The sequence below is a fragment of the Micromys minutus genome (genome assembly GCF_963924665.1).
Source record: "Micromys minutus genome assembly, chromosome: 16".
Lineage (NCBI taxonomy): Eukaryota > Metazoa > Chordata > Mammalia > Rodentia > Muridae > Micromys > Micromys minutus.
Window position 1 is genome coordinate 55,075,783 of NC_137985.1, and position 24,701 is coordinate 55,100,483.

Consider the following 24,701-nt stretch of genomic DNA (forward strand, 5'->3'; position numbering starts at 1 on the left):
TCAGACAGATACAGGACAAGATATGATTCGGTCTTCTAACATCACACTGATTACCAAGAACACAAAGTAAAGAAGGAACATGGTAAAGCCCAGGATCTTGTTCATTCTCCATTTACATGATGCAATTGAGAAGATTACAAACAGGAGCATGAGGAACAGCAAGACAATTGCACAGAACAGGCCATTGCTGCTGACAGGAACAGGCTGCAGTGCATTGATGAGAGAGAAGAGGAGCCAAGGGACAGGCAAGCTGCAAAAGAAAAATAGCATGAACAGTGGTCGTGTTTGTAATGCCCTTGTGTGCTTGATTAGGGTGATTAGTGTCTTAAGGTTTTCAGAGCTCTTCTTTTCACACTCACAGGATGAAGCAGAAATCATTAACATCAAATAACTGATGAGGAAATGCAGGTGAGAGAAATAAGTTCTTGGCAGAGGGCTCAAAGCTTGTCAGCCTAGGTTAAGACAAGTGCTCTGAGCTGGGCATGTTAGCATAGCACTAGGCACTGAGGCAGAGGATGCTCAATTTGAATCTACCCTGGACCAGTAAGACTGGGTCCCCCGCCCCAAAAGTGAAAAAAAAAATGCCCTGAGTCTGATACCCCCACCCCCTCACCACCATTCCCACCCCCAATGGGGTGACATTGTAGAGACATATATAGGACTAACCTAGGTCAATGTGGGACTAGTTTCTGTTTTTATGATTAAGGCCTACCTCAGGATAGCTTTTCTTTAGTGATCAGATCTTTCACCACCCACTGCCTCTCCACATATACATATTCCAAGCAAAATAACCAAATACAAGATATGACCAGCTGCTCTGAAGGACCCATGATACCAGGGGCAGGGAAGGAGTGGTTAAGCAGCAGGGTGGGGTAGTTCTTGTTTCTACAAAAGTTCTTGTTCCTCTGAGCTAGCAGGAGCCCAATTTCTAAGGAAAAGGAATGAGTCCTCCAGGGCAATATTCTCTTGTATTTGGAAATAGAATGAATGGACCTCACATCTTGATTCATCTGTAAGGTCCAGTCAGCTAATTTAAGGCCGTGGTGAATGGAGGGAGGATACCTCATTGCCTTATAAAGACTAACCATACAAATGCCCTTTTGTTGCATCTATAATGAATGAAGGAGAAAACAAGGCAACTGATCCAATGCAGTTTCTAGTTATTCTGAATATGCCTTATAAAGTAGCATTACCACTCACCCCACTGTGATATCAAATATGTTACTGCCCACTGAGCTTGACACAGCCATGTCTCCCAAGCCTTTCCGGGCAACAATCACACTGGTGATGAGGTCAGGAATTGAAGTGCCTGCTGCTAGGATTGTTAAACCCATAATCTCTTCAGAAATCCCAATGGTTTCACCAACCTGGTAAAACAGCAACAGAACAGTGATAGAAACCATAGCAACTCCAGTGGAAACCATAACAACCCCAGGTGGAAAACCAGAGTTCACAGCACATGACACACTACTTTATAATCAAAGCACTAAGGCTTGGAACATGCCCTCTGCGGAAGAGGAATGGGTATGGGGTGAGTGATAAAGAGCTAAGTCTCTGCCCTAGGCTGCAGGGAACCACACAGCTCTTCACTGAGGTCACTAAAAGTCTAATGATACCAGATGTGTCCTTCACTGTCATCCCAACTATAAAAACTCTTCATGTCCAAAGAACTGGCCCTTCAATAGTCTCTTCTGTCAGTGTTTCATTCCTGGACACATAAGGTATGCTGTGCATTGTGGGGAGCTAAGCCAAGCTGAAGATAGAAGTTCAGATAGTACTTCCCATGTGCTTAGCCTAGAGAAAAGCCAGACGTTATGACTGTGTGCTAAGTTCTGGCAGAACACAGAATCTCATGGTTCTCAGGCAGAGGAATACTGGCATGATGCCAGTGAGCTGACTCAGAGTGGGAAGGGATTTCACTGGTCTTGGAGTCAAGTTAGCCTGGTCCACTAGAATCTGGATGTGAAGGGTCTCCTGTGCCATGATATAGTTGAATACAAGTTAGGACAAAAAATGCTTGGAAAGCATTTGGTGGCATAAAAGTCTACTTTTTAAAATCCCTGGATCTTGATAGTCCTGGATCCTGGAGATGCATCTTAGATGGCAAACACTAAGACCTGCTGGTGGAAGACTGAGCTACTGTGCACTCACCTGGTGAGCCCACCATACCATGAGGTATGAGAACATGGCTATCCAGATGATGGATCCCAGGAAGGTGATGACAAAAAACTTCCTGGACTCCTGTATGGATTTCAAAGGGAAAAGAAATAAGTTGCAGGGGCCCCTCTCTGAGAGAACCCCAAAATGTGACAAGGTCTAATGGATAAATAATCTTGAGGAAGATCAGGAGCACCGCACATAAAGCTGTGGCCCTGTTCCCAGGGAGCCCCTGGAGCCAGCTAGTAAGAAGAGATGTGCAGGAGCCTGGCTTGTCAAACAGGCATTTGGCAAGACCAAACCAGAGAAAGCTAATGAACTTGCTCTAGAATCACACCCAATTAAGTACCTGAATTTGGCGTTTGTGCCTCCCCCTGCCCCATTTCTCTCTGGACTTTATGTGGATTATATTATTTCTCTACAGAGAGAGAATGATCATGGAGAAATAGCAATTATCAACCTGGGTTTTCAGACTACCTCTGTGAACTTTTGATGGGGTTCAAGGCCATCATTCCCAAACTAAGGTCAGAATACTGAGATTGGAATTCAAGAGGGACTTGTCCATGCTGCTTATGTTGCAGGCACAGGGCACACCTGAGGTCTCTCCAGCTCCTGACTCCAGTGTGGAGCGTCATCCCCAACAGAGCTACAGTCCCACCCCACATCCTTATGGTGAAGTCCATCCAGCCAGGTTCCCCAGCCTTCTACATAAAGGCCTCTTTCAGAGGGGAGAGCCTAAAACACAGCTAGGTGCTCTCACCTGCCTCCGTACATCAGGTACTGTCAGCCACAGTGGGAACACAATGGGCAAGAGAAAGAGGTAGATGGCTTGCTTCTGCCTGCTCTCAGGCCATTCCAGGGACAGAGGCTCCTCCTCATCTTCCTCCTCCTCCTCTTCTTCCTCTTCTCCCTCCTCCTCTTCCTCCTCTTCATCTTCTTCTTCTTCACTATTACCTCCATCATTTCCCCCTCTATCATCTGCACCTTTCTCACCTTGGGTGGCTTCACATTGATCTTCAGCATTGGCTTCTGTTTCACCCTCACCATCTTTCACCTCAGTGTCATCTGCTTGGGTTTCACCTTGCCCTTGATGCTCATCTTCTCCTTCTGCCTCAGTTTCCCCTTCATGTTCAACTTCTGCCTCAGTTTCCCCTTTATGTTCAACTTCTTTTCCTTCTGTCTCAGTTTCTTCTTCTAACTCATCTTCCTTCCTTTCTGCCTCAGTTTCTCCTTCCTCATCTTTTTTTCCTTCCACCTCGGTTTCCTTTTCACCTTCTTCACCTGTCATTTCTCCTCTGTGTTCAGCCTCATCCACATCTTCCTACAAACCAAAGATAGCAGATTAATGGCCGGCAGCATCCCTGCCTGATTTTCATCTCAAATGCTCCCTGTTTTTATTCTGTTACTGTCAGAGCATCTGAACAGTTAGATATCTAGAGGAGAAAACTGGCCCAGCAAACTTCCCATCATGCCATGTCTGCCCAGTAGTCATCCAGTTTTGTTTTATTTGGTTACTTTCAAGGCTGGCAAATTTACCATCTATAGCAACATCTCCACCTTTAACAGCATTGCTGAGTTTGAAGTCAATATCTGTATAAAAGCACCACCAGCACATAATTTACTCTTTGGAGACATATTCAACATGCCTAAGTTATCTTCTACTGGACAGCTCCTCCATGAGCTGATTTCTGGGTCTTCCAGCTTCCTGCATGCTATGGCATAGAGGTTGCCATTGTTAGATGAACTTGTTCTAATTACCTGTACCATGGGTGGAGCATCCAAAACTGAACACAGAACCCTCATATACTGGAACTAGACTATCTCCTCTCTTGTCCTAGGTACCAGGCTTCCATATTGCTTTGTCAGACATAACTCCCAAACTCTTATATTGTATGTATAAGATAATGATACATATACCTATTTGTTGCACATTCTTACATGTCAAACACAATAGTAAATGACTTAACAACAACAACAATAATAATAATAGCATTTGCTGTATTTCATGGACCCATCAATACATAGAATTGTACCTATCTTACTAGTGGAGAAACTAGGGTAGAGGAAATTGCCTATGAACCACAGTTTGTCTGTAATGGCATTAGGATTTGAAAATCTGTAGTTCAATTCTCAATCCCAAGTCTGAAGAAGCCCAAAATTGTTATCTTGGAGATCTTATTAAAAATGATATTTCTGGCTTTACCTGCATCAGCTGACTTAGCACCTCTGAGATGGAAGAAATCATATGTAACTCACATGCTTGTTGTCCTACACACTAAAAGTCACTAATTTGAATGGTTCCAGATCTGAAATGACCTGTAACATCTTTGAGAAAGTTTTTTGTTGTTGTTTTTTGTTTGTTTGTTTGTTTGTTTTTTGTTTTTTGTTTTTTTTGAGATAGGGTCTCTCTGTGCAGCCCTGGCAGATGTGAAACTCAGTATGAAGACCAGGGTGGCCTTGAATTCACAGAGAAATGCCCGTATTTGCCTCCTAGGTGCTGGGGTTAAATGCACACTCAATCATGCCCAGCCTACCTGGAAATTTTTTTAAGCCATAATGCTGGAGGACCTGCCCTGGGCATGCTGACTCAATGGGTAGGCCGGGAACAACTCTTTAAAGTTTCCTCATGTTCTCCTAATATGCAAAAGGAGTTGAGAATCAGCTGAAGAAGCAAAGAATTACTCTCTGGAGATGCCTAAGCTTTGAATCAGCAATGAGGAGTAGAAATATTTACCTGCAATCACTCCTGCCTCTCTCCTCTGGTCCTACCACAGGAGCAGGCTTCCTGAGATAGCAGTTCATTTAAGTCATTAGGTATGAGACCACCCAGCTGCACCACCTTCCCTGACTCCCAAAATAGTAATTTGGGGATCTCATTAGGTATGCATGCCTAATAGCCCAAGTGAACAGCACCCCACTTCTGTGTTGCACTGAAAGCAACCCATCTTTCCCAGGACCACAGCTGCCTGTTTATGCACCAGATCCCTGACCTGTGATTTAGGATGAACAGATTCTAAGACTGGAAACTGGTCACTGGTTGATCCCTATGGACTGGAGGGCTAGACTAGTAGTTTAGGCTTAGTAGTTTAGTTTTAAAACCAGTCATAGCATCTGCACACAGGGAAAGCAGGGAGGAAGGGCAGCAAACAGTCACAGGAGTCTTCTTGGGCCTCTACCCAGCTCCTTGTGAAGCTCAGCGTTATTTCCTGGGCTGAGGCTTCAGATGCTTCTGCATTGTCTCATTCTTTTTCTTGTGAGTTGACCATAACGGGCCTACTTGGTGTTCACATACCAGAAGACACCCGAGAGACAGAGCCCCAAAATTGCCGGACTGTGGATGAGAGAAAAGCCTGTCTCTGGCTGGATGCTTAATAGGAAAAGCAAGGCTAGAACATGCAAGCTTAAGGTCTGTTTACTGCCAGTCACTTAGTCTGTATTGAATACAACATGTGCCTCGCAGCCTGTTTTCCTCTGAGGTGGAGGCTGAGATGCCTCAGACTTAGATGCTGCCTTCTGGAACCTCATTATATGGTAGTGGGGGAGGGTTCAGAAAACAGGAAGTGGCTATGGAAATCCCAGGTGCAAAATCCCATGAGCATTTGGATTCTGGTGCATTGGGGAGCCTCATATACAAGGGAGCTTTCTACCCATACCAGGCTGCATAAGGGACTCTAAGGAAAGGGTGCCATGTGAACAAGACCCATAGTAGAAAAACATGGGTATAAAATGAGCTTGGCCAGAGAGTGCTGGAGGAAGATGCTCTCAAGGCAAAGCGGTGCTAAGTCTTAGGAAGCTACAGATGAGGGGAACACAGCAGCAATGAAGGGCCTCTTCCCCAGCAGCACCTTTCCTGCACTTCAAGCCACTGGTGGTCTGGGGCAGTCTGGACTCAGTCTTCCATTGCCTGGCTGACACACTAACAATTCTTTGTGTTCTTATAGCACGTAGCTATTCATACACACTCTGAGATATGTATTATCCCACACTGAGGTGTTGCCATGAGCTTTCTGGGTCTGGAAACTGTGTGCATTTTTTTTTTCAAATAACTTCAGAGAAGGAGCATGGTTCACCCAACAACAATAAGCAGGATTTCAGGCCTTTGAGTAGGAATTATTTGGCCAGAAAGCCCTTCCTTGGTCCCTGAAATTCCTCCAGCTGTGCAGAGGCTGAGAGCCTACCTGGCAGCCTGGATCCTCCTTCTGATCTCCCTTGTCCTCTGGAGCAGGGGCTGGAGTGACTGTGACTGCAGGGAGTTCAGCTGGCTCCTCTTAAAGGACAAACATGGGTTAGGTGAGAGCTGAGCAAGTTCTGGGAACAGCTGCAGAGACAGACAGGAAAGACTGCAGGGCATTTGGCATGAGGGGCTCAGGAGGCTTTTGGGAACTGGGAATTGTGCTTGTCCTGTCCCCTGAATACATTAGGGATGAAAGGTCATCTTGGAAGTATTGCCCTGCATTCATAGGCATTTCCTGGAATTGTAGCAAGGGATGCTAGAACTACTTGGGTAAAAGGAGCAGGGAGGTAAAAGGATCCTACCGACTTCAAAGGCAAACTGTTCTGAGGCCATGGATCAGAATGATGGGAAAGAGGGCCTTGGAAAATATGAAATGCTCAGGTTAGTTACTGGCTAACAACCTCTTGGCTGTGTGGCATTGGGAAATTCACATCATCTCTCTGAACCTTGGTTTCCCTTGGCTATGGAATAGAAAGAATGACTCTCTATGGGTTGCTGAGTGAGCTAGGTAAGCCAGGTGTACACAGCCCACAAGTCAGTGCTGTCCTGCTTGTTTGACTTCTGTCACTGGGCTCCAGGTCACCTTGCCACAGTAAGCCTGCTCACTTCAAACCAGTCACTAGCAATGATGTCCTTGTGTAGAAGAAACAGAGTCTCACTTGGGATAAGATTTAGGAGATAGAATGTGAGAGCTGGGTGCCCCCCTGGCCTTCCCTTGTCTGCCTCATCTGAGAACAAGGAGGAAGCTACAGGGAGCCTGTCACAGAAAAATCACTGAAGGAAAAACCTCAGGGACACTGATTTACATGTGCCCCAGTGTCTGCTCGGCACTGGCTATGACATGAACAGGGGGCAGAGGCAGGAGAAACCTGACCAGTAGCCAGTCTGGCCATCTTCTCACCATCTGGGCTTCTTTCTGCTTTGGTCTGAGGGAGAACTCTGTCTTCCTGATTCAAACTCTCCTGCTTGTCCTTGGAGGGGTGGGCTGAGAAGGAGAAAGGAAGACATCTTATCTGGGAACACAGTGACCACTCAACATACCTTTGAATCAGGACCCTTCACTGCCCAATACTGATAGGGCTGGGAAGGCTGGTCTAGGCCTGTGGTGTCTGGGTCTGATCTCAGGAGGCCTATTCCTGGTGCCCCATCTGTAAACTTGGCTGAGTCCCTGCACCATCACTAACTGGCTATGACCTTGGGCAATTTGCTCCCCCATTTCCTCTCTGATAAACATATGACTGGTTTGGGACCAGTCTGTAAGATGCATTTCCTTTATGACTTCAAGCAATGACTCTTTTGAGACCTCTGACCTAAATTTAGTAGGAGACTCCCTGCCAGGATCAGTGATGTCCATGATGGCCAGGAAGAGGAGGTCTGATGGCAGAGGATCATTTTTGCTATCTTGGACTAGATGAGTACTAAGGTACCTTTTAGCTTACTCTTCACAAACTTCTAGATGTCAGAATAGCATATTCTGTGCAGGCTGCTCCAGGGGTCTGCTGCCCCTGAGCCTTCCCTTTCTTGCAGAAAGCAGGGAGGGATCAAGCTTCATCCATACCCTTTGGATCCAAGACACACAGATTCCAAGTGGGGTCACATTTTATCGGAATGGATTTTGCTGGAGACCTCTAGAGTGACAAACACAAAATAGCTGCCCTGATTTCCAGGCAAGAAAAATAATAGAGTGGGCTTTTCTCTCCCTCTATGACTATGTGTCAGGCAACATGCAGACACTTCCTATGAGTAACACTGAGGTGGAGAAGGAAGAGAGATAAACTGAGAAGTGGGAGTTTAGATGGCACCCCTGTCAGCTGTATGGCATGAGGGTGAGGAAAGGCAGGTAGGGCAATGGTACAAATGGGCACATGAAGTAATAGCCACATGGTTCCTCTTCTAAATGCAGGCTATCTCTGTCCACAGACACTGGGTTACTTGGGAAGGTTGTGCATCCCCTGCAAATGGCAACACTATGATGCACCCAGAGCCATGACTTGAGGATGCACAAGACAGGAACACTTGGCCCCAGTAGTGCTTCAGCCACACCATCAGGCACACATGCTGGAGCCTGAGGACCTGGGTGTGAATCTTAGCTTGACCAGGCACACTATAGTGATGACCCAGCTGGCTGGTTCCTCAGACTCTCCATCCCTCAGACACTTCACCTGTAAAAACCTTCTCAGAGTTGTGGTTGTAGATGGTTGGTAGATTTATTTAAAACAGCCCCTAGATGTCACTATATTACTTTTTGGCCCCAACAATGTTGGTGGTGGACTGATAGCAGTAGTGGCCAGCAGCTATCCACTGAGGGAACAGTTCTGTGGTGAAAATGCCCAGTGTTCTAGAGGGAAAGGAGTGCAAGCAGACTGCAAGGATACTAGAAGATACAGTCTGGGAAGCTGGGTAGAATGAGGCCTCTTTGTGGCTCCAGGATGGGTAGGAAAAAGAAAAACAGCCTGGCATTTTTTCCCTGCTACTTGTGCTCTAAACCCTCAGAATCATTCAGCTGCTGCTGCTGCCTTGGCAGTAAGTTCATTTGCAGAGTTACTGCTATGGCTACTCTGGTTCCTCAAGGTGTCCTGGCACCCAGGTCTTCCCGGAGTGTTCAGAACGTCAAAACAACTCTGCCACCTAGATCCAGAATGCCCATAGCCCTCTAGGCACTAATCAATAGCTACATCATCCTGTTTAACAGAGGACCTCCATAATCAAAAGAAGGCAAGCTGGGCTCTCCACTCTGTCCCTGGTACATCTGTTGACTGATGGCTGGAGGGACTCACATTACGTGCCCTGGCCTGTCATTTCCCAGGTCACTCCCAGATGTCTCCTCCATTGCTGCTCTTTCCCCCACATCTGACTAAAAACACAGAGAAACATGGGAGCTCAGAGAGGAAAACATCCCCCTGGCTGGGGAGATGAAAGCTCAGGGGTCATCTCTTGTGTAGAGATCTGAATCTGGGAAGTTCCACTGGGGAAGGGTGAAAACATCCGGATGACCATCTGGAATCTGCCTGTTAAACAGACATCTGGAGTGGCTTGGGAACAAAAGCCTGGGGGGGACTTAGCCCTCCTAGGCAGAGACGCTGGCAAATGATCAGACTCCAGCTGCATCCCAGGACACACCTGCAGTTATTCACGGGCCCATGGCTTACAGCACCCACAAGTCTTGGCTGGAACAATGCTCACCAGCTTCCCTGGTACTGTTCCCTCAAGTGCCCTGTCCCCACCCAGCATGGCTGGATCATCTCCTTAGTGCCAATCTCCTCTGACCTCGGCCTGGCCTGAGCATCACATAATCCTGTTAGGACAAGCAGGCCAGCTGGCAGCTGATGCTCACAGAGGTGGCCGGGTCTGGGAGCCCCACAGTCCATGCAGACGTTGTTTTCAAGAATTGGCTAGAGTCAGTGGTTCTGCTGGGAATGGCTGGGCATGACCTAGAGAGTCAGACCATGTCCACCCCAGCCTTCAGCACCTGAGGCTGTGCCCCCATCTGCTTATTCCTTAGAGGTACTGTTCATTTGGGGCTGGCTTCTCCCATGTTTCCCAGGCTCACCTTGAAGAATTTCTAAGGGAAGTCTCACTGCCTTATCTTTGACACTGCTTTTTCTAGTACAATATACTTTCAAACAGGTAATGTCCCATAATGTGTCTAAAGGGGTAGGCAATGGCCTTATGAAATTTTGAGATTCTAGAATGTGCCCCTTAACCAGAAAAGCCAGTCGGGGGAGTTTCCTGGGGCTCATTCTTTCATGTCATTTTGAGGCTTTCCTGCATAACTGTATACACTGGCTTTGCCCAACACTAGCTTTTTGCCAGTGGGCCTCCTACTTGGGCTCAGTTCTACACCCAAGACCCAGAAAGGGTGGGCCCAAAGGGAGCAGGAGAGTTCCTGAGAGGTAGGAAGTAGGGTATGAGAGACATATGGGGTGGCGCTCTGAGGAAGTAAGCAGAGAGACTTGTGAGGTACGAGACTCTCCACTGTTGATATTGTGTCAAGTTCAACTTCAGCACCTTTGACACTGCATTTACCCTGTGCAGTGCCCCCAAGAAGTGGCTGTGACATATCCTGAGGTGTCCTTTAGGACTCCTGGATGAATCAAATCGGGGAGAGCAGGCTTCCTAGAGCTGAATACAAAGCAAAGAAAGATGCCAGAAGGCTATGGAGGTGTCCCCTGAAGCATCCCTGTGGGACACTAAATCTGTCCCAACACAGATCCAAATAGGCCATCACATTTGTGTCCTAGTTGCAGAGAAAGCCCTTCATTTTACAGACATCAAGGCAAAGAAACAGTAGAGTATTACTTAAGGACCCCAGCTGCCATGTTCCACATAGCTCTGTCTAGGTGTGCTCAGTTCTTACATTTTCCCTGTCTTCCAGGCTGTCTAGCTTTTACTACCTATTCTCTTCTCTGATAACTGTCCTCTCATTCTAGACCTCAGTTACCAGCATTTGCTAGTCCCAAATTCTCTCCAGTAGAAGGAGGGGAGGCATGGCACAGGGAAGACTGCAGGTGTGAGGAGGCCTTGCTTACCTTCCCCCAGGGGGTCCAGGCTGTGGAGCATGAGGTGGTAGATGGTGTTGCGGATGATGCTGTTGTGCAGCGATGCAGAGCTGCTCCCTCGGGTCAGCACAGATGGGAGCTGAGCAAGAGGAGAGCCAGACAGGCCTAAGTGGGTCCCTGCTCAGGTCAGGGGAGGAGCTGCAAGAGAGCCTCCCCTCCAACCTGCCTCCTTCCCACAGAGACCAGAGAGGGCATCTTTAGCCCTATGCCCCTGCTTCCTTCTCATCCAACTCTCTCTTGTCTTCCCTTTGATTCCTCAGGAACAAGGTCCTTCTGCACTCTATATGAGTTCCATAACCTCCACAGGAAGCAGGCCACCAGGATCAGTGGTACCATGTTTTGGGAAGGTTTGCACCTCCCAGCAAACAACCTTTCTGAAAAACACATCTTCATCCACAATCACACAGGCAGGCTGCTATGCCATTCACAGCCCTTTATGGTCTACACAGCGAGCCTGACTATGTTTGGTTGTTCCATGCCCAGAGATAAGCAACACTAAGATCCCCATCTACAGAAAGGAAAAACAGGCAAAGGGAGGTGATATATCCAAAGTCAAGCAGGGAGAGAGTCAAACTAGCAACCAGGTCTTCTGATTGAGAGCTCACTTTGACTTTATACCCTCAGAAACCTTCAAAGGCACCGAAGTAGACACAGATGTGACACACCTATTCATAATAACACATTGAAATACTTTAAGATTACCCTTTTCTCCTTCCCTATCTTGCACTAGTTGAATTCTTCTGCCTCCTAGTGACTGTGGCTATTACAACAGATATAGAAGGTTTCACCCTCACTGCCCCCATACCCAGCCCTGTCTCCTTTCAAAGTTCCTATAACTTCTTCCACACATGGTGCCTTAAGCCAGTCTTTCAGAAACCTTAGGCCCTGCTACCTAGTTCCTTAGCTTTGGATACGCTGAGACCATGGGCTTCTATTAATCAACATTGGGATTAGAGAGTAGAACTTGAGTTTCTCTAGTCCAAATTGCATCTTATAGATATAAAATCTTGTTATCTGGGACAGACATTAAGAATTTAGTTCTCAAACTAGCACCATGTGGGGCTAAGAGGCCCTCACTACACATCCTGCTCCTTCCTTGGTAAACCTGGTAGCTCCCAGGAGCCTCCCAGGCTTCCCTGAGTTGACCAGGTTGCACAGCATCAGGACCACGGCAACCTGATGTTCAGGCATGTGCTGAGACCCTGCAATAACCCTGCTCAAACCGGGATGCTGCATTGACCCCGCTGGATGAGCTTCACACCTTCAGTTTCTTGTTATCCTGTTGCTCATTTTCCTCAATGGCACCATCACTGGGCTGCAGAGGAGAACAGAGTTCAAGAGATGAATCACAGGATGTCATAGAGAAACCCTACCTTTTTGTCTCTACTTGTCCTTCTGTTTATGGAAGCTGCTACTGCAACCCAAAAACACCCCAGGAGCTAATCTGTCCTCAGAAAATGTCTCAACATGCCCACCACCTTTTGTCTCAAATGTGTCATCTGCCTGGAAAGCACATCCCAGGCTCCTCCTCTTCTTCTTCCTCCTCTTCCTCCTCCTCTTTCTCCTTCTCTTCCTGTTTGCCCTGTTTTGGTTCCTCCCTCCCCATGCTTCAGGTCTCTATTTAAATGTCACTCTCCTTCGTGCATCTCTCTATCTTCTTAAATTTATTCATTATTATGTATACAATGTTCTGTCTGCGTATATGCCTGCACACCAGAGGAGGGAACTAGATCTCATTATAAATGGTTCTGAGTCACCATGTGGTTACTGGGAATTGAACTCAGGACCTGTGGAAGAGAAGCCTGTGCTCTTAACCTGTGAGCGATCTCTCCAGCTCCCTCTGTGCATCTCTTGTAGATGCCAATTCTTTTCTGTCCTAGCATTTCCCCCAATTTCCTTGAATGTGACATGATAAAGATGCAGTATATTTATTAAGCAGATAATATATTCACATCATCAATTTCTACTCCTTTTCTCTGTTCATGCCCTTTCCCTTTGCCAAAGATGCCCTCCCTCTCTGTTCTTCTCTGCTAACCTGGATCATATCATTTGTTTCTGCTTAGAAAAACAACGGTGGATTCTGTATAAAGCTTTCTCCATGAGCTTTTAAACTGTACCCCACCCTCAATCCCACTCTCCCTTTGAAAGTTGAACAGCATTAGTACACCTTGTGACCCTAAATCCTGCTTCAGGTCAGATAAGTGTCCCCTGAGGGGTAAAATCAATTCTGAAGAAACTCAAAGGCCACCTGACGCACTTTCTTTGCATTAGTAGCCTTGAAATTCCATCTGAAAGATATATGAATTGTCTACTCAACTAGAGTCCAATCTTATTTATTTTTAGAGATAGCTATACTATGTAGCCCTGGTTAGCCTAGAACTCACTATACAGTCCAGGCTGGCCTTTGTTGTGATACTTCTTCCTCAGCCTCCATTATGGAGTGCTTTGCAGAAGTGAACCACCATCCCCTAAATCCTACATTTGTCTGTCTATGCAGTGATCTTTTGATTTAGTCATTTCTGGTCCCCTGACCTGTGGCTCTCAACAAAGATAAGGAGGGTGCACAGGCAATCCCAGGTGGCCAGGGGCACCACCTGTAGGCACCAAGATCATTAACAGTTGGCTTAGTGACTATCTTTACATTTCCTCTGCTTCCTTCATTGGCCAACAAGGCCCACCCAGGAGCAAAACAGCTTCATTCTCTGTTCAGCTCTGAAAATACCACCTGATCACAGGCTAGCCTCCCATCCAGTCCAGTCACTTCACTTGTATACTGAGTAGGTGCTACTGGGGGCGTGCACTGCGTTATGTAAGAAACTGTTGGTGGTTATGAGGAGAAAAGATATTGAGGTCATGAAGTTTGCATTCAGAAAGGAATTGAGACATAGCACACAGATGCAAGGCAAAACGGAACAATAAAATAGGCACAATAAAATGGGTCACAATAAAAGAGGCATAAATGGTGCTGCTGTGTAAGATGCACCAAGAAGGCTTCCTGCAGTAGGCACAGTGATGACTTTTGAAGGGTAGAAAAGGCTGGAGTGGTTGGTACTCACTGTTAAAGAATGGCCGTCTAAGTGAATACTCCAGAGCTGAAATAACCAAGGTGGGTGTGAAGGGGAGCTGTGCGTTTCAATGAGCTCCTCACACCTGGAGAGTTTATGGAGAAGGAAGCAGCTTCAAGCTGTGCTGGCTGCCACTGTCCCACCTACCTTACTGTTCCTCAAGTCCAGCTTTCTCCCATGAGTGCTAGAGGCAAAGAAGTAGGAGCAGGCTACATTTTGGAAAATTTTGCTCTACCCACAGTGAGCCGAGAGACTGATCTTCACTGCACAGTGCACATCCCTAATGCTTTTCTGCTGCTCAGATTTATTCAAGCCAAAATAACTCTCTGAGTGCTCATGGGCAGTCTTGGTATGTACTTCTAACTTTGAAGCCTTTTGTGGGGTGGTGGGTGGTGTTGTGCATGATCTTGATGTTTAGCCCCATCTTGCCTTGAATGCTGAGTTACACATTTATGCAATTCTCAGCCATTTCCTTTTTTAATTACTATATTTTGTTTATTATCATTGCCGTGTGTTTGTGTGTGTGTGTGTGTGTGTGTGTGTGTGTGTGTGTGTAAATCCGAAGACAACTTTGCAGAGTTGATTCTCTTTCCACATTTTGTGGGTTCCAGGAATCAAACTCAGATCAACAAACTTTTGTGTCAACCCTCTTAAAAAAGATTTGTTTAATATTAATGAGTGTTTTTTCCTTCTTGTGTGTATCTGTGCCTTGTGGGTGCCTTGTGCTCAAGAAAGTCAGAGAGGAGTGTTGAATCCCTGTGACTGGAACTGGAAGCGGCTGTGAGCATATTCTTCTGTCTGCCTTGCAGCCCATACCATTGAGACAGCAGGCCTGGGCTCAGGCTGCTCAGTTTGGGCCTCCACTCTCCTGTCTCCACACCCACAAAGCCTCTAGAGTTTGGCTCTGCTCTTCTCCACCCATCAGTTGCAGTGACTTACAAGAGCATCAATCACACGGTACCCTTCTTCTATGTTCCAGAACCCCACTGTTCCTGAGAGAGAGAGAGAGAGAGAGAGAGAGAGAGAGAGGAGAGAGGAGAGAGTTTCCTGCTCATCCACAGGACACCACTGCAAACAACTGGGTTCTCTTTTGTGTGGCTTAGTTTTGTTTTGTGTTTTGACAGAGTTTTACTATGTAGCACTGACTGACTGGAACACAAAGATCTCCCTGCCTCTACCACCCAAATGCTGGGTGGCACTACAGCCAGCCTGTGATTCATTTTAGTAACCTACTTTTTATTCTGAGACAACCCTGGCTGTCTTGAAACTCACTCTGTAGACCCAGCTGGCCTCTAACTCATAGAGATTCGACTGCCTGTCTTCTGAGTGCTGGAATTAAAGGTGTGCACCACTACTGCCACCATCACTCAGCTAAACAACATATGTAAACCCAGTGACTCCCCACATCTCAACTTTGTTGTTATTGTACCAGGGATCAAACTCACAGGTCAAACGTATCAAATTAGTAATCTACTGCTGAGCTATCTCCACAGTTCTCTAGGCATGTCCCTGCTGTGCAATGGACATAAAAGAGTTGAACTGTTTTGTGCTCGGTTTTCGAATACTGAGTGCTCGGTGGGCATTTCACACTTCCTCTTCTGCATTCATTTTAAGTGCTCAGCTGCCGGAGCTGAGAACCATGCTCTGTGCAGTAGTACAGCTGCAGTCTCATTCCTCACAGACAGCTCCCATTCCCCTGCTCTGACCTCAGCACAGGATGACAAGACCACACTCCTTCAGGACAGCCTCCTGTATCCCACTCTACCAGGCCTCCCTGACCCTCTGCAGTACAAAGTTCCTCAACACTTGCCTACACATTTCCACACCATGCTGTAACTATCTGCTTTGTTTTCTCCATCTTCCCTACCAAGGAGAATGTTGGGTGTAGCTGATGAGGCTTACATTACAGGGTCTCTCTCCCTTTACATGTTTAATTTTGTAGAAGTGGTTTTATATTCTCCTTCTTAATAAGTATTAGGTGCCACAAAGGCTGGACCAACTCCAGTTCCTCCATTAAGCTGAGCTCCAGGAGAACCAGAAGTGTGTTTCATTTGTCACAGACCTGACAGGCTGTGAGTATAAGGTAGGGTCCTTTGCAGCCGCTCTTTCTCTCTCATCTCAGAGCTTTGGTTCTCCCTTGACTATAGCATTTGTTATCCACTCAGAAATTCACACTTCACACTCAGACCTTGTGCCCCATCTTTAGGTTCCTGTGAGCAACCACCTCCTGGGTAGTCATAGAAGAACCCAGATTCACCACACTCAAGCAGAGCTCCTGAGTTTCTTAAACCAATTTTTATTTTCCCTCTGAGCTTCTCTTTCTTTGTGACTGGATCACTCTCTGCACATGCCAAAAAGCTCAGCACCATCCTAGACTTCTCCCACCCTCCCTCCTCACTTTCAAGTTCAGACAATACCTTCTTCAGAACTTCTCCACAGACAGCTGTGTGAGTACATATGTGTACCTGTGTGCATGTGCAATGCAGGTTCACTTGCCTTGGCTTTAGTATCCTGAGTTCAACTAGGGTCCAAACCTAGTTTATGGAAAGTTCCGGAAATAAACAAAGTGTAACTTCTAAATTGTATGGTTTTCTGAGCAGCTTGATGCACTTTCAGTCTGTCCCCACCCATCCTGCCTGGGACACAAATCATCTGTGTTCAGTGTGTCCATAATATATTTGCTACCTGCCTGCCAATCACTTTGTAGTTATCTTAGGTCTGACCATTCTAATTTTGCAGTGCTTTTACTCAAACAACCTTTATCTTACTTAATAAGGGCTTGAAAGTACAAACATAGTACTTAAAATATAGCTATGCCAAAGAAAAGATCTCTAAAGGTTATAAATTTTAGATCTGTCCAGTAGGGACCTTGACATGCATCCTTTGTAGATAAGATGAAGACTATGGTGTCAAATGCATGCATGCAGTGCAAATACACAGCTGGGTGCTCCGAACAGCTCCTAGTCAGACTTGTTGCTACCCCTCCTTCCATTACTGTGCATCTATATAATTCATTCTTTATACAACAGTTTTGGGATGACCTCTGAAACAGGACTCTGATCATCTCTTCATGTGCCTCAAATGAAACCCAAACTCAGCATCCAATTCCCAGGTACCCTATCCTCCCCAGTGATGCCCTATACCAGTCGCCTTGCCTTGACCACTAACAAATGGCACTGCTATGCCTGGTCCTTCCATCCCTGAGTCTTTGAGAGTGCTCTTCCTTACTGCAGGAATGCTTGCCAAGTTCTGTTCTAAAGCCCACTCTTTAGCCTCCCATTTCCCCTCAGGGAGGGTCCCCACTACCCTATCCCCATGCGTTTCCCTCACAGTAACTCCTCACACTCTGAAATTCTCTTATTAACTCCCACTCTCATTTCTATGCCCCCTCACTAAGCAGTTGCTTGTTGGGCTTATTCTCTAATTAGTTCATATGGTAGAGCATCTAGAATGCAAGCTGTTCTTCAAAGAGTGCAACCATGAACATTACTTTGATATTTAATCCCATCATGCTCCATGGGAGAAAATGTCACTGTGTTGTATGGTTGCCTAAAACACCTCTACAGGCACATGCATATTCATGGAAACAATAAGCAGTTGGAGTAGCCTTGTGTGGATGTTTGTCCTATGCTATTAATATTTGTTTCTTGTATTATTTGCTGGCACTGGCTGTTTGAGAAACTCTAAAAACATCCAGTTATCTGAGGAAAGGCATACACTAGGCAAACCCTCTACCACTGAGCTGCAGCCTGGGCTGGGGAAAATGACTCAAAGACTGAGAAATCTTCTGGGATTAGTGTTGGAGGCCAGAGAGAGAGAGAGAGAGAGAGAGAGAGAGAGAGAGAGAGAGAGAGAGAGAGAGCACTTCTATCTTACTCTGACAATTAGAAGGACATCAAAGACTAGTTAAACAGTTGAAAGACATCACTCAGCCTACCCAAGATGAGCTCTTTAGCTTCTCTGGAACCTAACATGAATGGGCCCCACAGAGGTAGGAAGGGCCAAGATGGCTGCTTTCTATCCACAGGCTCCTCACTCTACAACAAGCAGCTGGCTATACAGGCCACTGATATGACCCTTCAAGACAAATAACCCTGACAAGAAATAGGAAGACAATCCTTTCCTCTGAAGATATGCCTGCTTTGCCTGGGTGTGTCTTGCTGATTGAATATGAAGATTTCTGCTGGGGAGAAAATAGGCCACAGTATTCAGACCAAGTGCCAGGCTTTTCCTCAGAGTCTCACATCCTGAGGAAATTTTTGGTGCAGAGGGTAGAGAGAAGTTTCTGTAAGAATTCGTAACATATCATTATACCCCTTTTTGCTATTGGTATTCCATAGGGCTGCTCTTCTGTCAGTGGCTGGTCCTTTCTGGCTAAGCTCCTTACTCCACATGCAATGAAGGGTCTGTCACCCATGAATGCCAGTGAGTTCTCTGTGGAATGTTGACTCTCTGTGAGTATGCATGGCTAAAAAAGTCCAGAGATTTGTAATTTTGGCCAGAAACAATATATAAGGAGTTTCAACACCCAATATAAAGTTTCAAAGAGAGCTAAACGAGACTGTTGACAGCCATGCAGACATTTACCATTGGTGTCCTGGGGATCGTAAAAAGCACATTATACCAGTAGATGTGAACCTGACAGTTCTGTCTTACGTGTCAAAAGAGACACCAAAATACTATCCATGGGCTGCTGAGATGGCTCAGAGGATACAGTCTATGGCCTGAGATTTATCCCCTAGGACTCACATGATAAAGAACCAACTCCTCTGATCTCCACACATGTACTGTGGCATATGAAAGCATGTAATGCACACAATAAGAAGACATAAAGATATATATAGAGAGAGATAGAGGTGTATAGATATACATATAATCAATACTCAATCGTTTCTGGAAAATAGTCTTAAATATATTTTATTAGAATCACACACAGCTCCCAAGAAACTCCTTCACTCTGATTCTAGGTGCTCAGAACAGAATGCAACATAAGATGATCACCCAGATCAGAAACCTGTTGGGTGAAAGTTCAAGGCCCTCTCGGGGGAGAACACCTGCACATATCCATAAGGCCGCCCCTACCTCCTCACTGTGTCTTCCTGGCTACAGGGATGCCACCGAGCTGTGAAAGAGAGGGATAGTATAGTTTGCAGATCAGAAGGTTTTTATTGCCTGGCTTTAGCAGAGTCTGCTGATGCCCTGTGCTGTCCCATGCCATTCATGGCAACTGGCGGCCTGAGAGAACAGCAACATGATTTGTGACTCCCACAAAGGATTCTCTTCTTCAATGTTAACTGCATCCTTCACATGACCTTTCATCAGGTACTTAAGAACAAACAGTGTGTGTCAGGATTGGAGAGATGGCTCAGCGATTAAGAGCACTGACTGCTCTTCCAAAGGTCCTGAATTCAATTCCAAGCAACCACACAACCATCTGTAATGGGACCTGATGCCCTCTTCTGGTGTGTGTCTGAAGACAAATACAGTGTACTCATACAAAATAAATAAATACATAAATCATAAAAAAGAAAAAGAATAGTGTGCAGAGTACCTTGGCTTGCCCATGGATCAGAAGATAGTTAACAGGGCACCTGAGTTAAAACCCAAATATACTGATTCACCATCATCACTTCACCAACTAGCCATGTGACTTTGGCCAGGTTAAGTGCCCACTCTGAGCCTCTGTCTCCTCATATGTAAGATAGGGATAATAGTATAGTTTTGTAGCATTTAATAAGAAATTGTGGTGGTGCACAACTTTAATTCCAGTGCTTAGGAAACAGAGACAAGTGGATCTCTGAGTTCAAGGCCAGCAGCCTGATCTACAGAATGAGTTCCAGGACAGCCAGGATTACACAGAGAAACCCTGTCTCAAAAGGAAGGAAAGAAAGAAAGAAAGAGAAAAGAAAGAAGGAAGAAAGAAAGAAGGAAGAGGGTGAGAGGAGAGGGGGAGAAGGGGAAGGGAAGAGGAGAAGGTAGGAAGGAAGAGAGTGTTTGTAAAGGCATGTGTAAATGAAACAGACCCCTCATTAATACGGATTCTCTTCCTGACTCTTCCCTTTCATTGAACAGTAATCTGGTCCTGGAACTGGTCTTGAAGAGACTAAACCAAATACTTACAGACCAAGACTCTGGGCTCAGACTTTGGACACACTTAGCTTTCCCATCCAGTGGCAATGCTGAAGCCAATAGTGCAGAGGAAGGGGGGATGGCGAGCTGGTGTCTTTTGTCTCTCCTGTGTTTCTCTCCTCACCTGGTCAGGGCTTCACCAAACTAGCTCTCCTCTGTGGCTCCCAGTATGCCTTGCCCTATTTCTCTCTGGACTCCTCAATTTCAGAGCCATGGCTGATGGAGAAGGCCCAGTATCTCTGAGCCCTGTGTTCTCCACTGATGCTTAACTAACAGAACCCATTGATCCAGGAGAGCCACTATTCAGTGAGAGGAAGAAGAGGAGGTTGCTTTCATGGTTTTATTGGTAAGGAGAAACAATTTGCAGGGCAGGCACAGGCTTACATTACATTAATTGAAAACCCAGAATGGTTTGCCAAAGGCTGAGTTTGCATAGAACTGCTTTATGGACCAATGCAGCAGCCTTTCCTCTCACTGTTGGTGACATATGGTACAACTTAGTCCCTCTGATCAGATCATAGCTCTTAGCCATTTAAATTCAGACACACACACACAAAAATGGTGGTTTGCTCTCTGTATAACTAAGTCACCCCAGAATGGAACTCTAAATTATTTTTAAACAGCTATAGTTTTGAGTTATTTATACTTATTATTACATGGACATTATTTGTGGCCAGACCAATGCATTCATTCTTTAAATACTGTTGGCTTTACCTTCAAGCATAATTAGTAATTCAACATTTTATTAATAATACTGTCAATTAAAAATCCTTCTGAATTAGTTTCAACACAGAGTAAGACCACAGTTGCAATCAGCCCCTGCTTACTGCTTAACAAAGAGCTGCTACTTTGGCCCCATACAATTAAGTTGGACAAATTCTCTGTTAAAATTATGAGTTTTGCATCACTCAATTAGCAAGTTTGCTTTGATGGCCTTGTTCAGGTGCAGCAGAAATTTCAGAATGTGTTGAGTTCAAGGAAAGCAGGACCATTACAAAGAACCAGGAGGCACGTCAGAGGGAGTTTGAACACTGCTGCCCTAATACACACCAGGGATTTTTCTCAGAGAAGCCAGGGCTCCATAATGGGGCTGATCCATGGAGGCTCCTGCTTCTTCAGATTGAATTATGCAACAAGGAGTCAGTCTCTCTCTCTAAACCTGTGGCTTCCTGGAGCAGCAGCCTGGCAGGACACAGCAGTGATTAGGGAGTCAGATAGTAGTTCTGAGCCAGTCAGCACTGTGACCCCAGGCAGGGCATTGTCTGTGCCTTCTGTAAATGATAAAAGAAGGAATGACCACTGTGCCAGAGCTTGTCAGAACTGAACTCATTTGGACTCAGACATTATCACAGAAGTCAGAGTTAGACAGAACCTTTTGGTAATTAAGTGAACTCTATCATTTATCCTAGAGACTAAAGGATCCAGAAGAGACCTGCCCTGGTCATAACATTAATTAAAAAGCAGTATCAGATTAGAACTTAGAGGATCTAGCCTTTGGTTCCATGCTCTGACCGAAACACTGTGTTACTTCAAAAATTCTAGAGGAAGTAGTATAATCCCTTGCCTCCTGTTGCAGAGGTTGGTAGACATCTTGTCCAGTCATCAAAACTGCTAGGGATTAAGTAGCTAAGTCCTATGCTATCTGCACAAAAGATTTTGCTCCCACTAAAAGCTACAAACCAACCTTTACCCAAACTGCTCATTCAGGAACAGAAAAGATAGGGGTCCCTATTTGGAATTTGCTTTCAGAGGTCACCTCCCCAGTATGATTCATCTTTCAAGTCATTGAATCATCCAATAAATTTAAGCAAGAAAGCCCTCGCCCCCAGCAGAGAAGCCCCCAGCATTGGCATGTCTGATATCAGGACCTCCAGTAGATACAAACTGAAGGCTGTTTGGGGGCTGGCTTGTCAGTGAGTGAGTAGGGCTCCCCTTAGCTCCAATATTAAGTGGGGGAAAAACTCTCCCTCCCTAGACTCCACCTAAGCCACACTTTTCCCCAAGTCCAGCCTGCAAACAAATATACTTGAAAATAGTATGGCTGTCTAAACTCTAAACTCCCCATACACCTAAAAGATTATCATTTTTCCCACCCACCCCACTATCCCTCTCTTCTTCCTCCAAAGCCAACTCAAATGGCATTTCCAGACACCCATCAGGCTGAGCTGGATTCAAATCCTGACTCCACTGCCTGCTTGCTATGTGACCCTCAATGTTTTAACTTCTCTTCTAACTTCAATTTCTTTCCTGAAGAATACGGATCATAACCAAGGCCCCTTGGTTGAGGATGGCTGAGGTAGAGCCATGGTCACACATGCTGGTGGCAGAACACAGGCATGCTGTAAATAAATAAACAGCCAGGGAAAAGGAGCAGCTGCCTCTCGCAGTCTCGCTCTTTGTTCTTTCCCTTAGCTTCCTCCTCCCCTTTCACACCAAAGAGGCCTGGGAAAGCTGGAACCAGATTGTCTTACCTTGCTGAGGTCTCCCAGGGCCATGACTTTGGCTACTGGCCTCCTGTTAAGCTGCTCTTTGACCCAGAGCTCAATCTGCTTGTTCCACTTCATGGTGAACACATAGAGAGCATAGGCCAGCAGCAGCAGCAGACTCTCCCACCAGGCAATAAGACTATCCAGGAAAAAGACTATGAGCATAGACAAGTCAAGAATGTAGAAGGAGACGTCTCGGAACAGGGGCCACCAAGTGAGATTGAGGATCTCCCGGGAGAAGAGGGCACAGGTGCCGATGACAAAAAGAATGTTGAACACAGCAGAGCCCACGATGGTACCAATACCCACATTGCTGTGGGAGATAAAGACACCAATGAGAGAGGTGAAGAGCTCAGGGGCTGAGCCCCCAGCAGCCATGAATGTGGCCCCTGCCACATCCTCGGAGATCTGCAGCTTGTCTGTGATGACTCCCAAGGCTGGGACAAAGTACTCATCGCACACAATGGCCAAGGCCACAAACACGTACATCATGCCGAAGATGTGTAAGATCACCCAGCCCTGGCGTCGATCCTCCACACTGAACAGGTCTGGGGGATACTCCGCCTTAGGGTGGAGGTTTGGCCAGCCAGGTGGCAAAGCTGAGGGACTGGAACTAGGTGCCTCTGGGAATTGAATGTTTGTGGTGCTTGGAGATGGGGTCATGGGTACTGCTGGGGCTGACTCCACAACCACACAGCGGTGGACCTGTGTGGTCAGGATTGCCTTGACTTTGGGAGTTACTAGGGTACTGTGTGTTGTGGTAGGTCTCTTTTCACTGTTGGTGGCTGAGGAAATTCTAATGGCTGGTGCACTGGTTCTGGACAAGGGATTGCTAATTCTCCGGGCAGCAGTAGAACCTTCGATGGTTGCTGGGATGCTATGCACCCTGGTGCTTACTATCATTTGCTCCTCAAAGGTGGCAGGGGTGTGCTGCAGGGCTAGTCCCAGGGGAGTGGAAGAACTGTTTCTTTCCCCTCTTCTAAGACTTCCCAGGGTGTTCTTTTCCACCAAATTTGGAGACGTCACAAAGTTTGTTTCTACTTCACTTATTAAGAAAGTCGGGTTGTTCAAAACCATTCTCTTGAGAGAAGCTGCCTTGGTTTCTCCTGCTGTTCTCTCAGATCTAGGCTCCAACATCCTATAAGTTGCCAAGGTTTCACGGTCTTTCTTTGATGATGTGGGACTGATGGTGTGGGGTGCACCTGCTGGGGATGGGGTATGCTTCCTTCCCTTTTCCCTGGCATGAGTTGCGCTGAAGTTCTTCCTTTCTCCCCTGGGTTTTGGGGTATAGCTTTTTACTCTCTGTCTGCCTGAAGTTGAGATGAAGTGACTTGGTGCTCTGCTAGGTGTGGGTGGAATGTTTTCTTTTTGTCTTCTTGTGCCAGCTGTTGCAGGGCTATTACTGTTCTTTAGTGATGTTGGAGTGATCTTGGTTGTTCTGGGTGGATTGGGAGTGTCCTCCATTGCTATGCTAGGTGCTGCTTCACCCATGATCACTGTGTCTTGCGGTACTAGCATCTCATCCTCCACTTCAGAGCTAGCCTCTGAAAGGTCACTGCCTGTCACTGTCATCTCATCCTTGGGGAGGTCCCTGCTGGCCAGTTTAATAGGCTGCTGGGAGGAGACTTTTGCCCACACTGAGGGGGGATTCTTGGGTCTCCTCAGGTGCTGGTAAGTGGAACCAATGATCAACATTCCCAGGAGGAAAAGGAGACGACTCCAATGAAGCCTCTTTGATCGGAATAACCGCCTCTCCTGTGTCCCCATCCTGATCAGTTTCCCCATGATGGCCAGTTATGTCTGATTACCGTCAGCCTTTCATCCTGTCCAGGGAGAGGCGGAGGCTGCTCTGGAATTCATGTTAGTAATCAGGAAATATTTCTCCATGAAGCCCAGCCTGGGGGTGTCCACAAACCTAGAGGGGAAAAGGAGTTATTTGCTTTCTTCTGAGATCTAGAAGATCTTACTCATCCAGAAAAGCAAAGTGATGGAGGTCCCAGGAACACAAAGTATCAATCAGGCCAGAGACCTTGTTCTGAAGAAGCTAACCAAGTAAGGCTCTACCTGCTCA

General features: G+C 46.2%; 1 protein-coding gene across 1 annotated transcript; it reads right to left on the bottom strand.

Moving 5' to 3' along the window:
* SLC24A1 (solute carrier family 24 member 1) lies at positions 1 to 24,415 on the bottom strand (the record flags this gene model as incomplete). The annotated part of the gene is made up of 9 exons (XM_080929687.1): positions 1 to 250; positions 1,201 to 1,367; positions 2,152 to 2,241; positions 2,918 to 3,478; positions 6,336 to 6,424; positions 7,293 to 7,376; positions 10,921 to 11,029; positions 12,212 to 12,265; positions 22,616 to 24,415. 9 exons carry the CDS (start codon positions 24,413 to 24,415, stop codon positions 1 to 3), a joined length of 3,204 nt encoding a protein of 1,067 aa, XP_080785813.1.
* Positions 24,416 to 24,701: the final 286 nt, after the last annotated feature.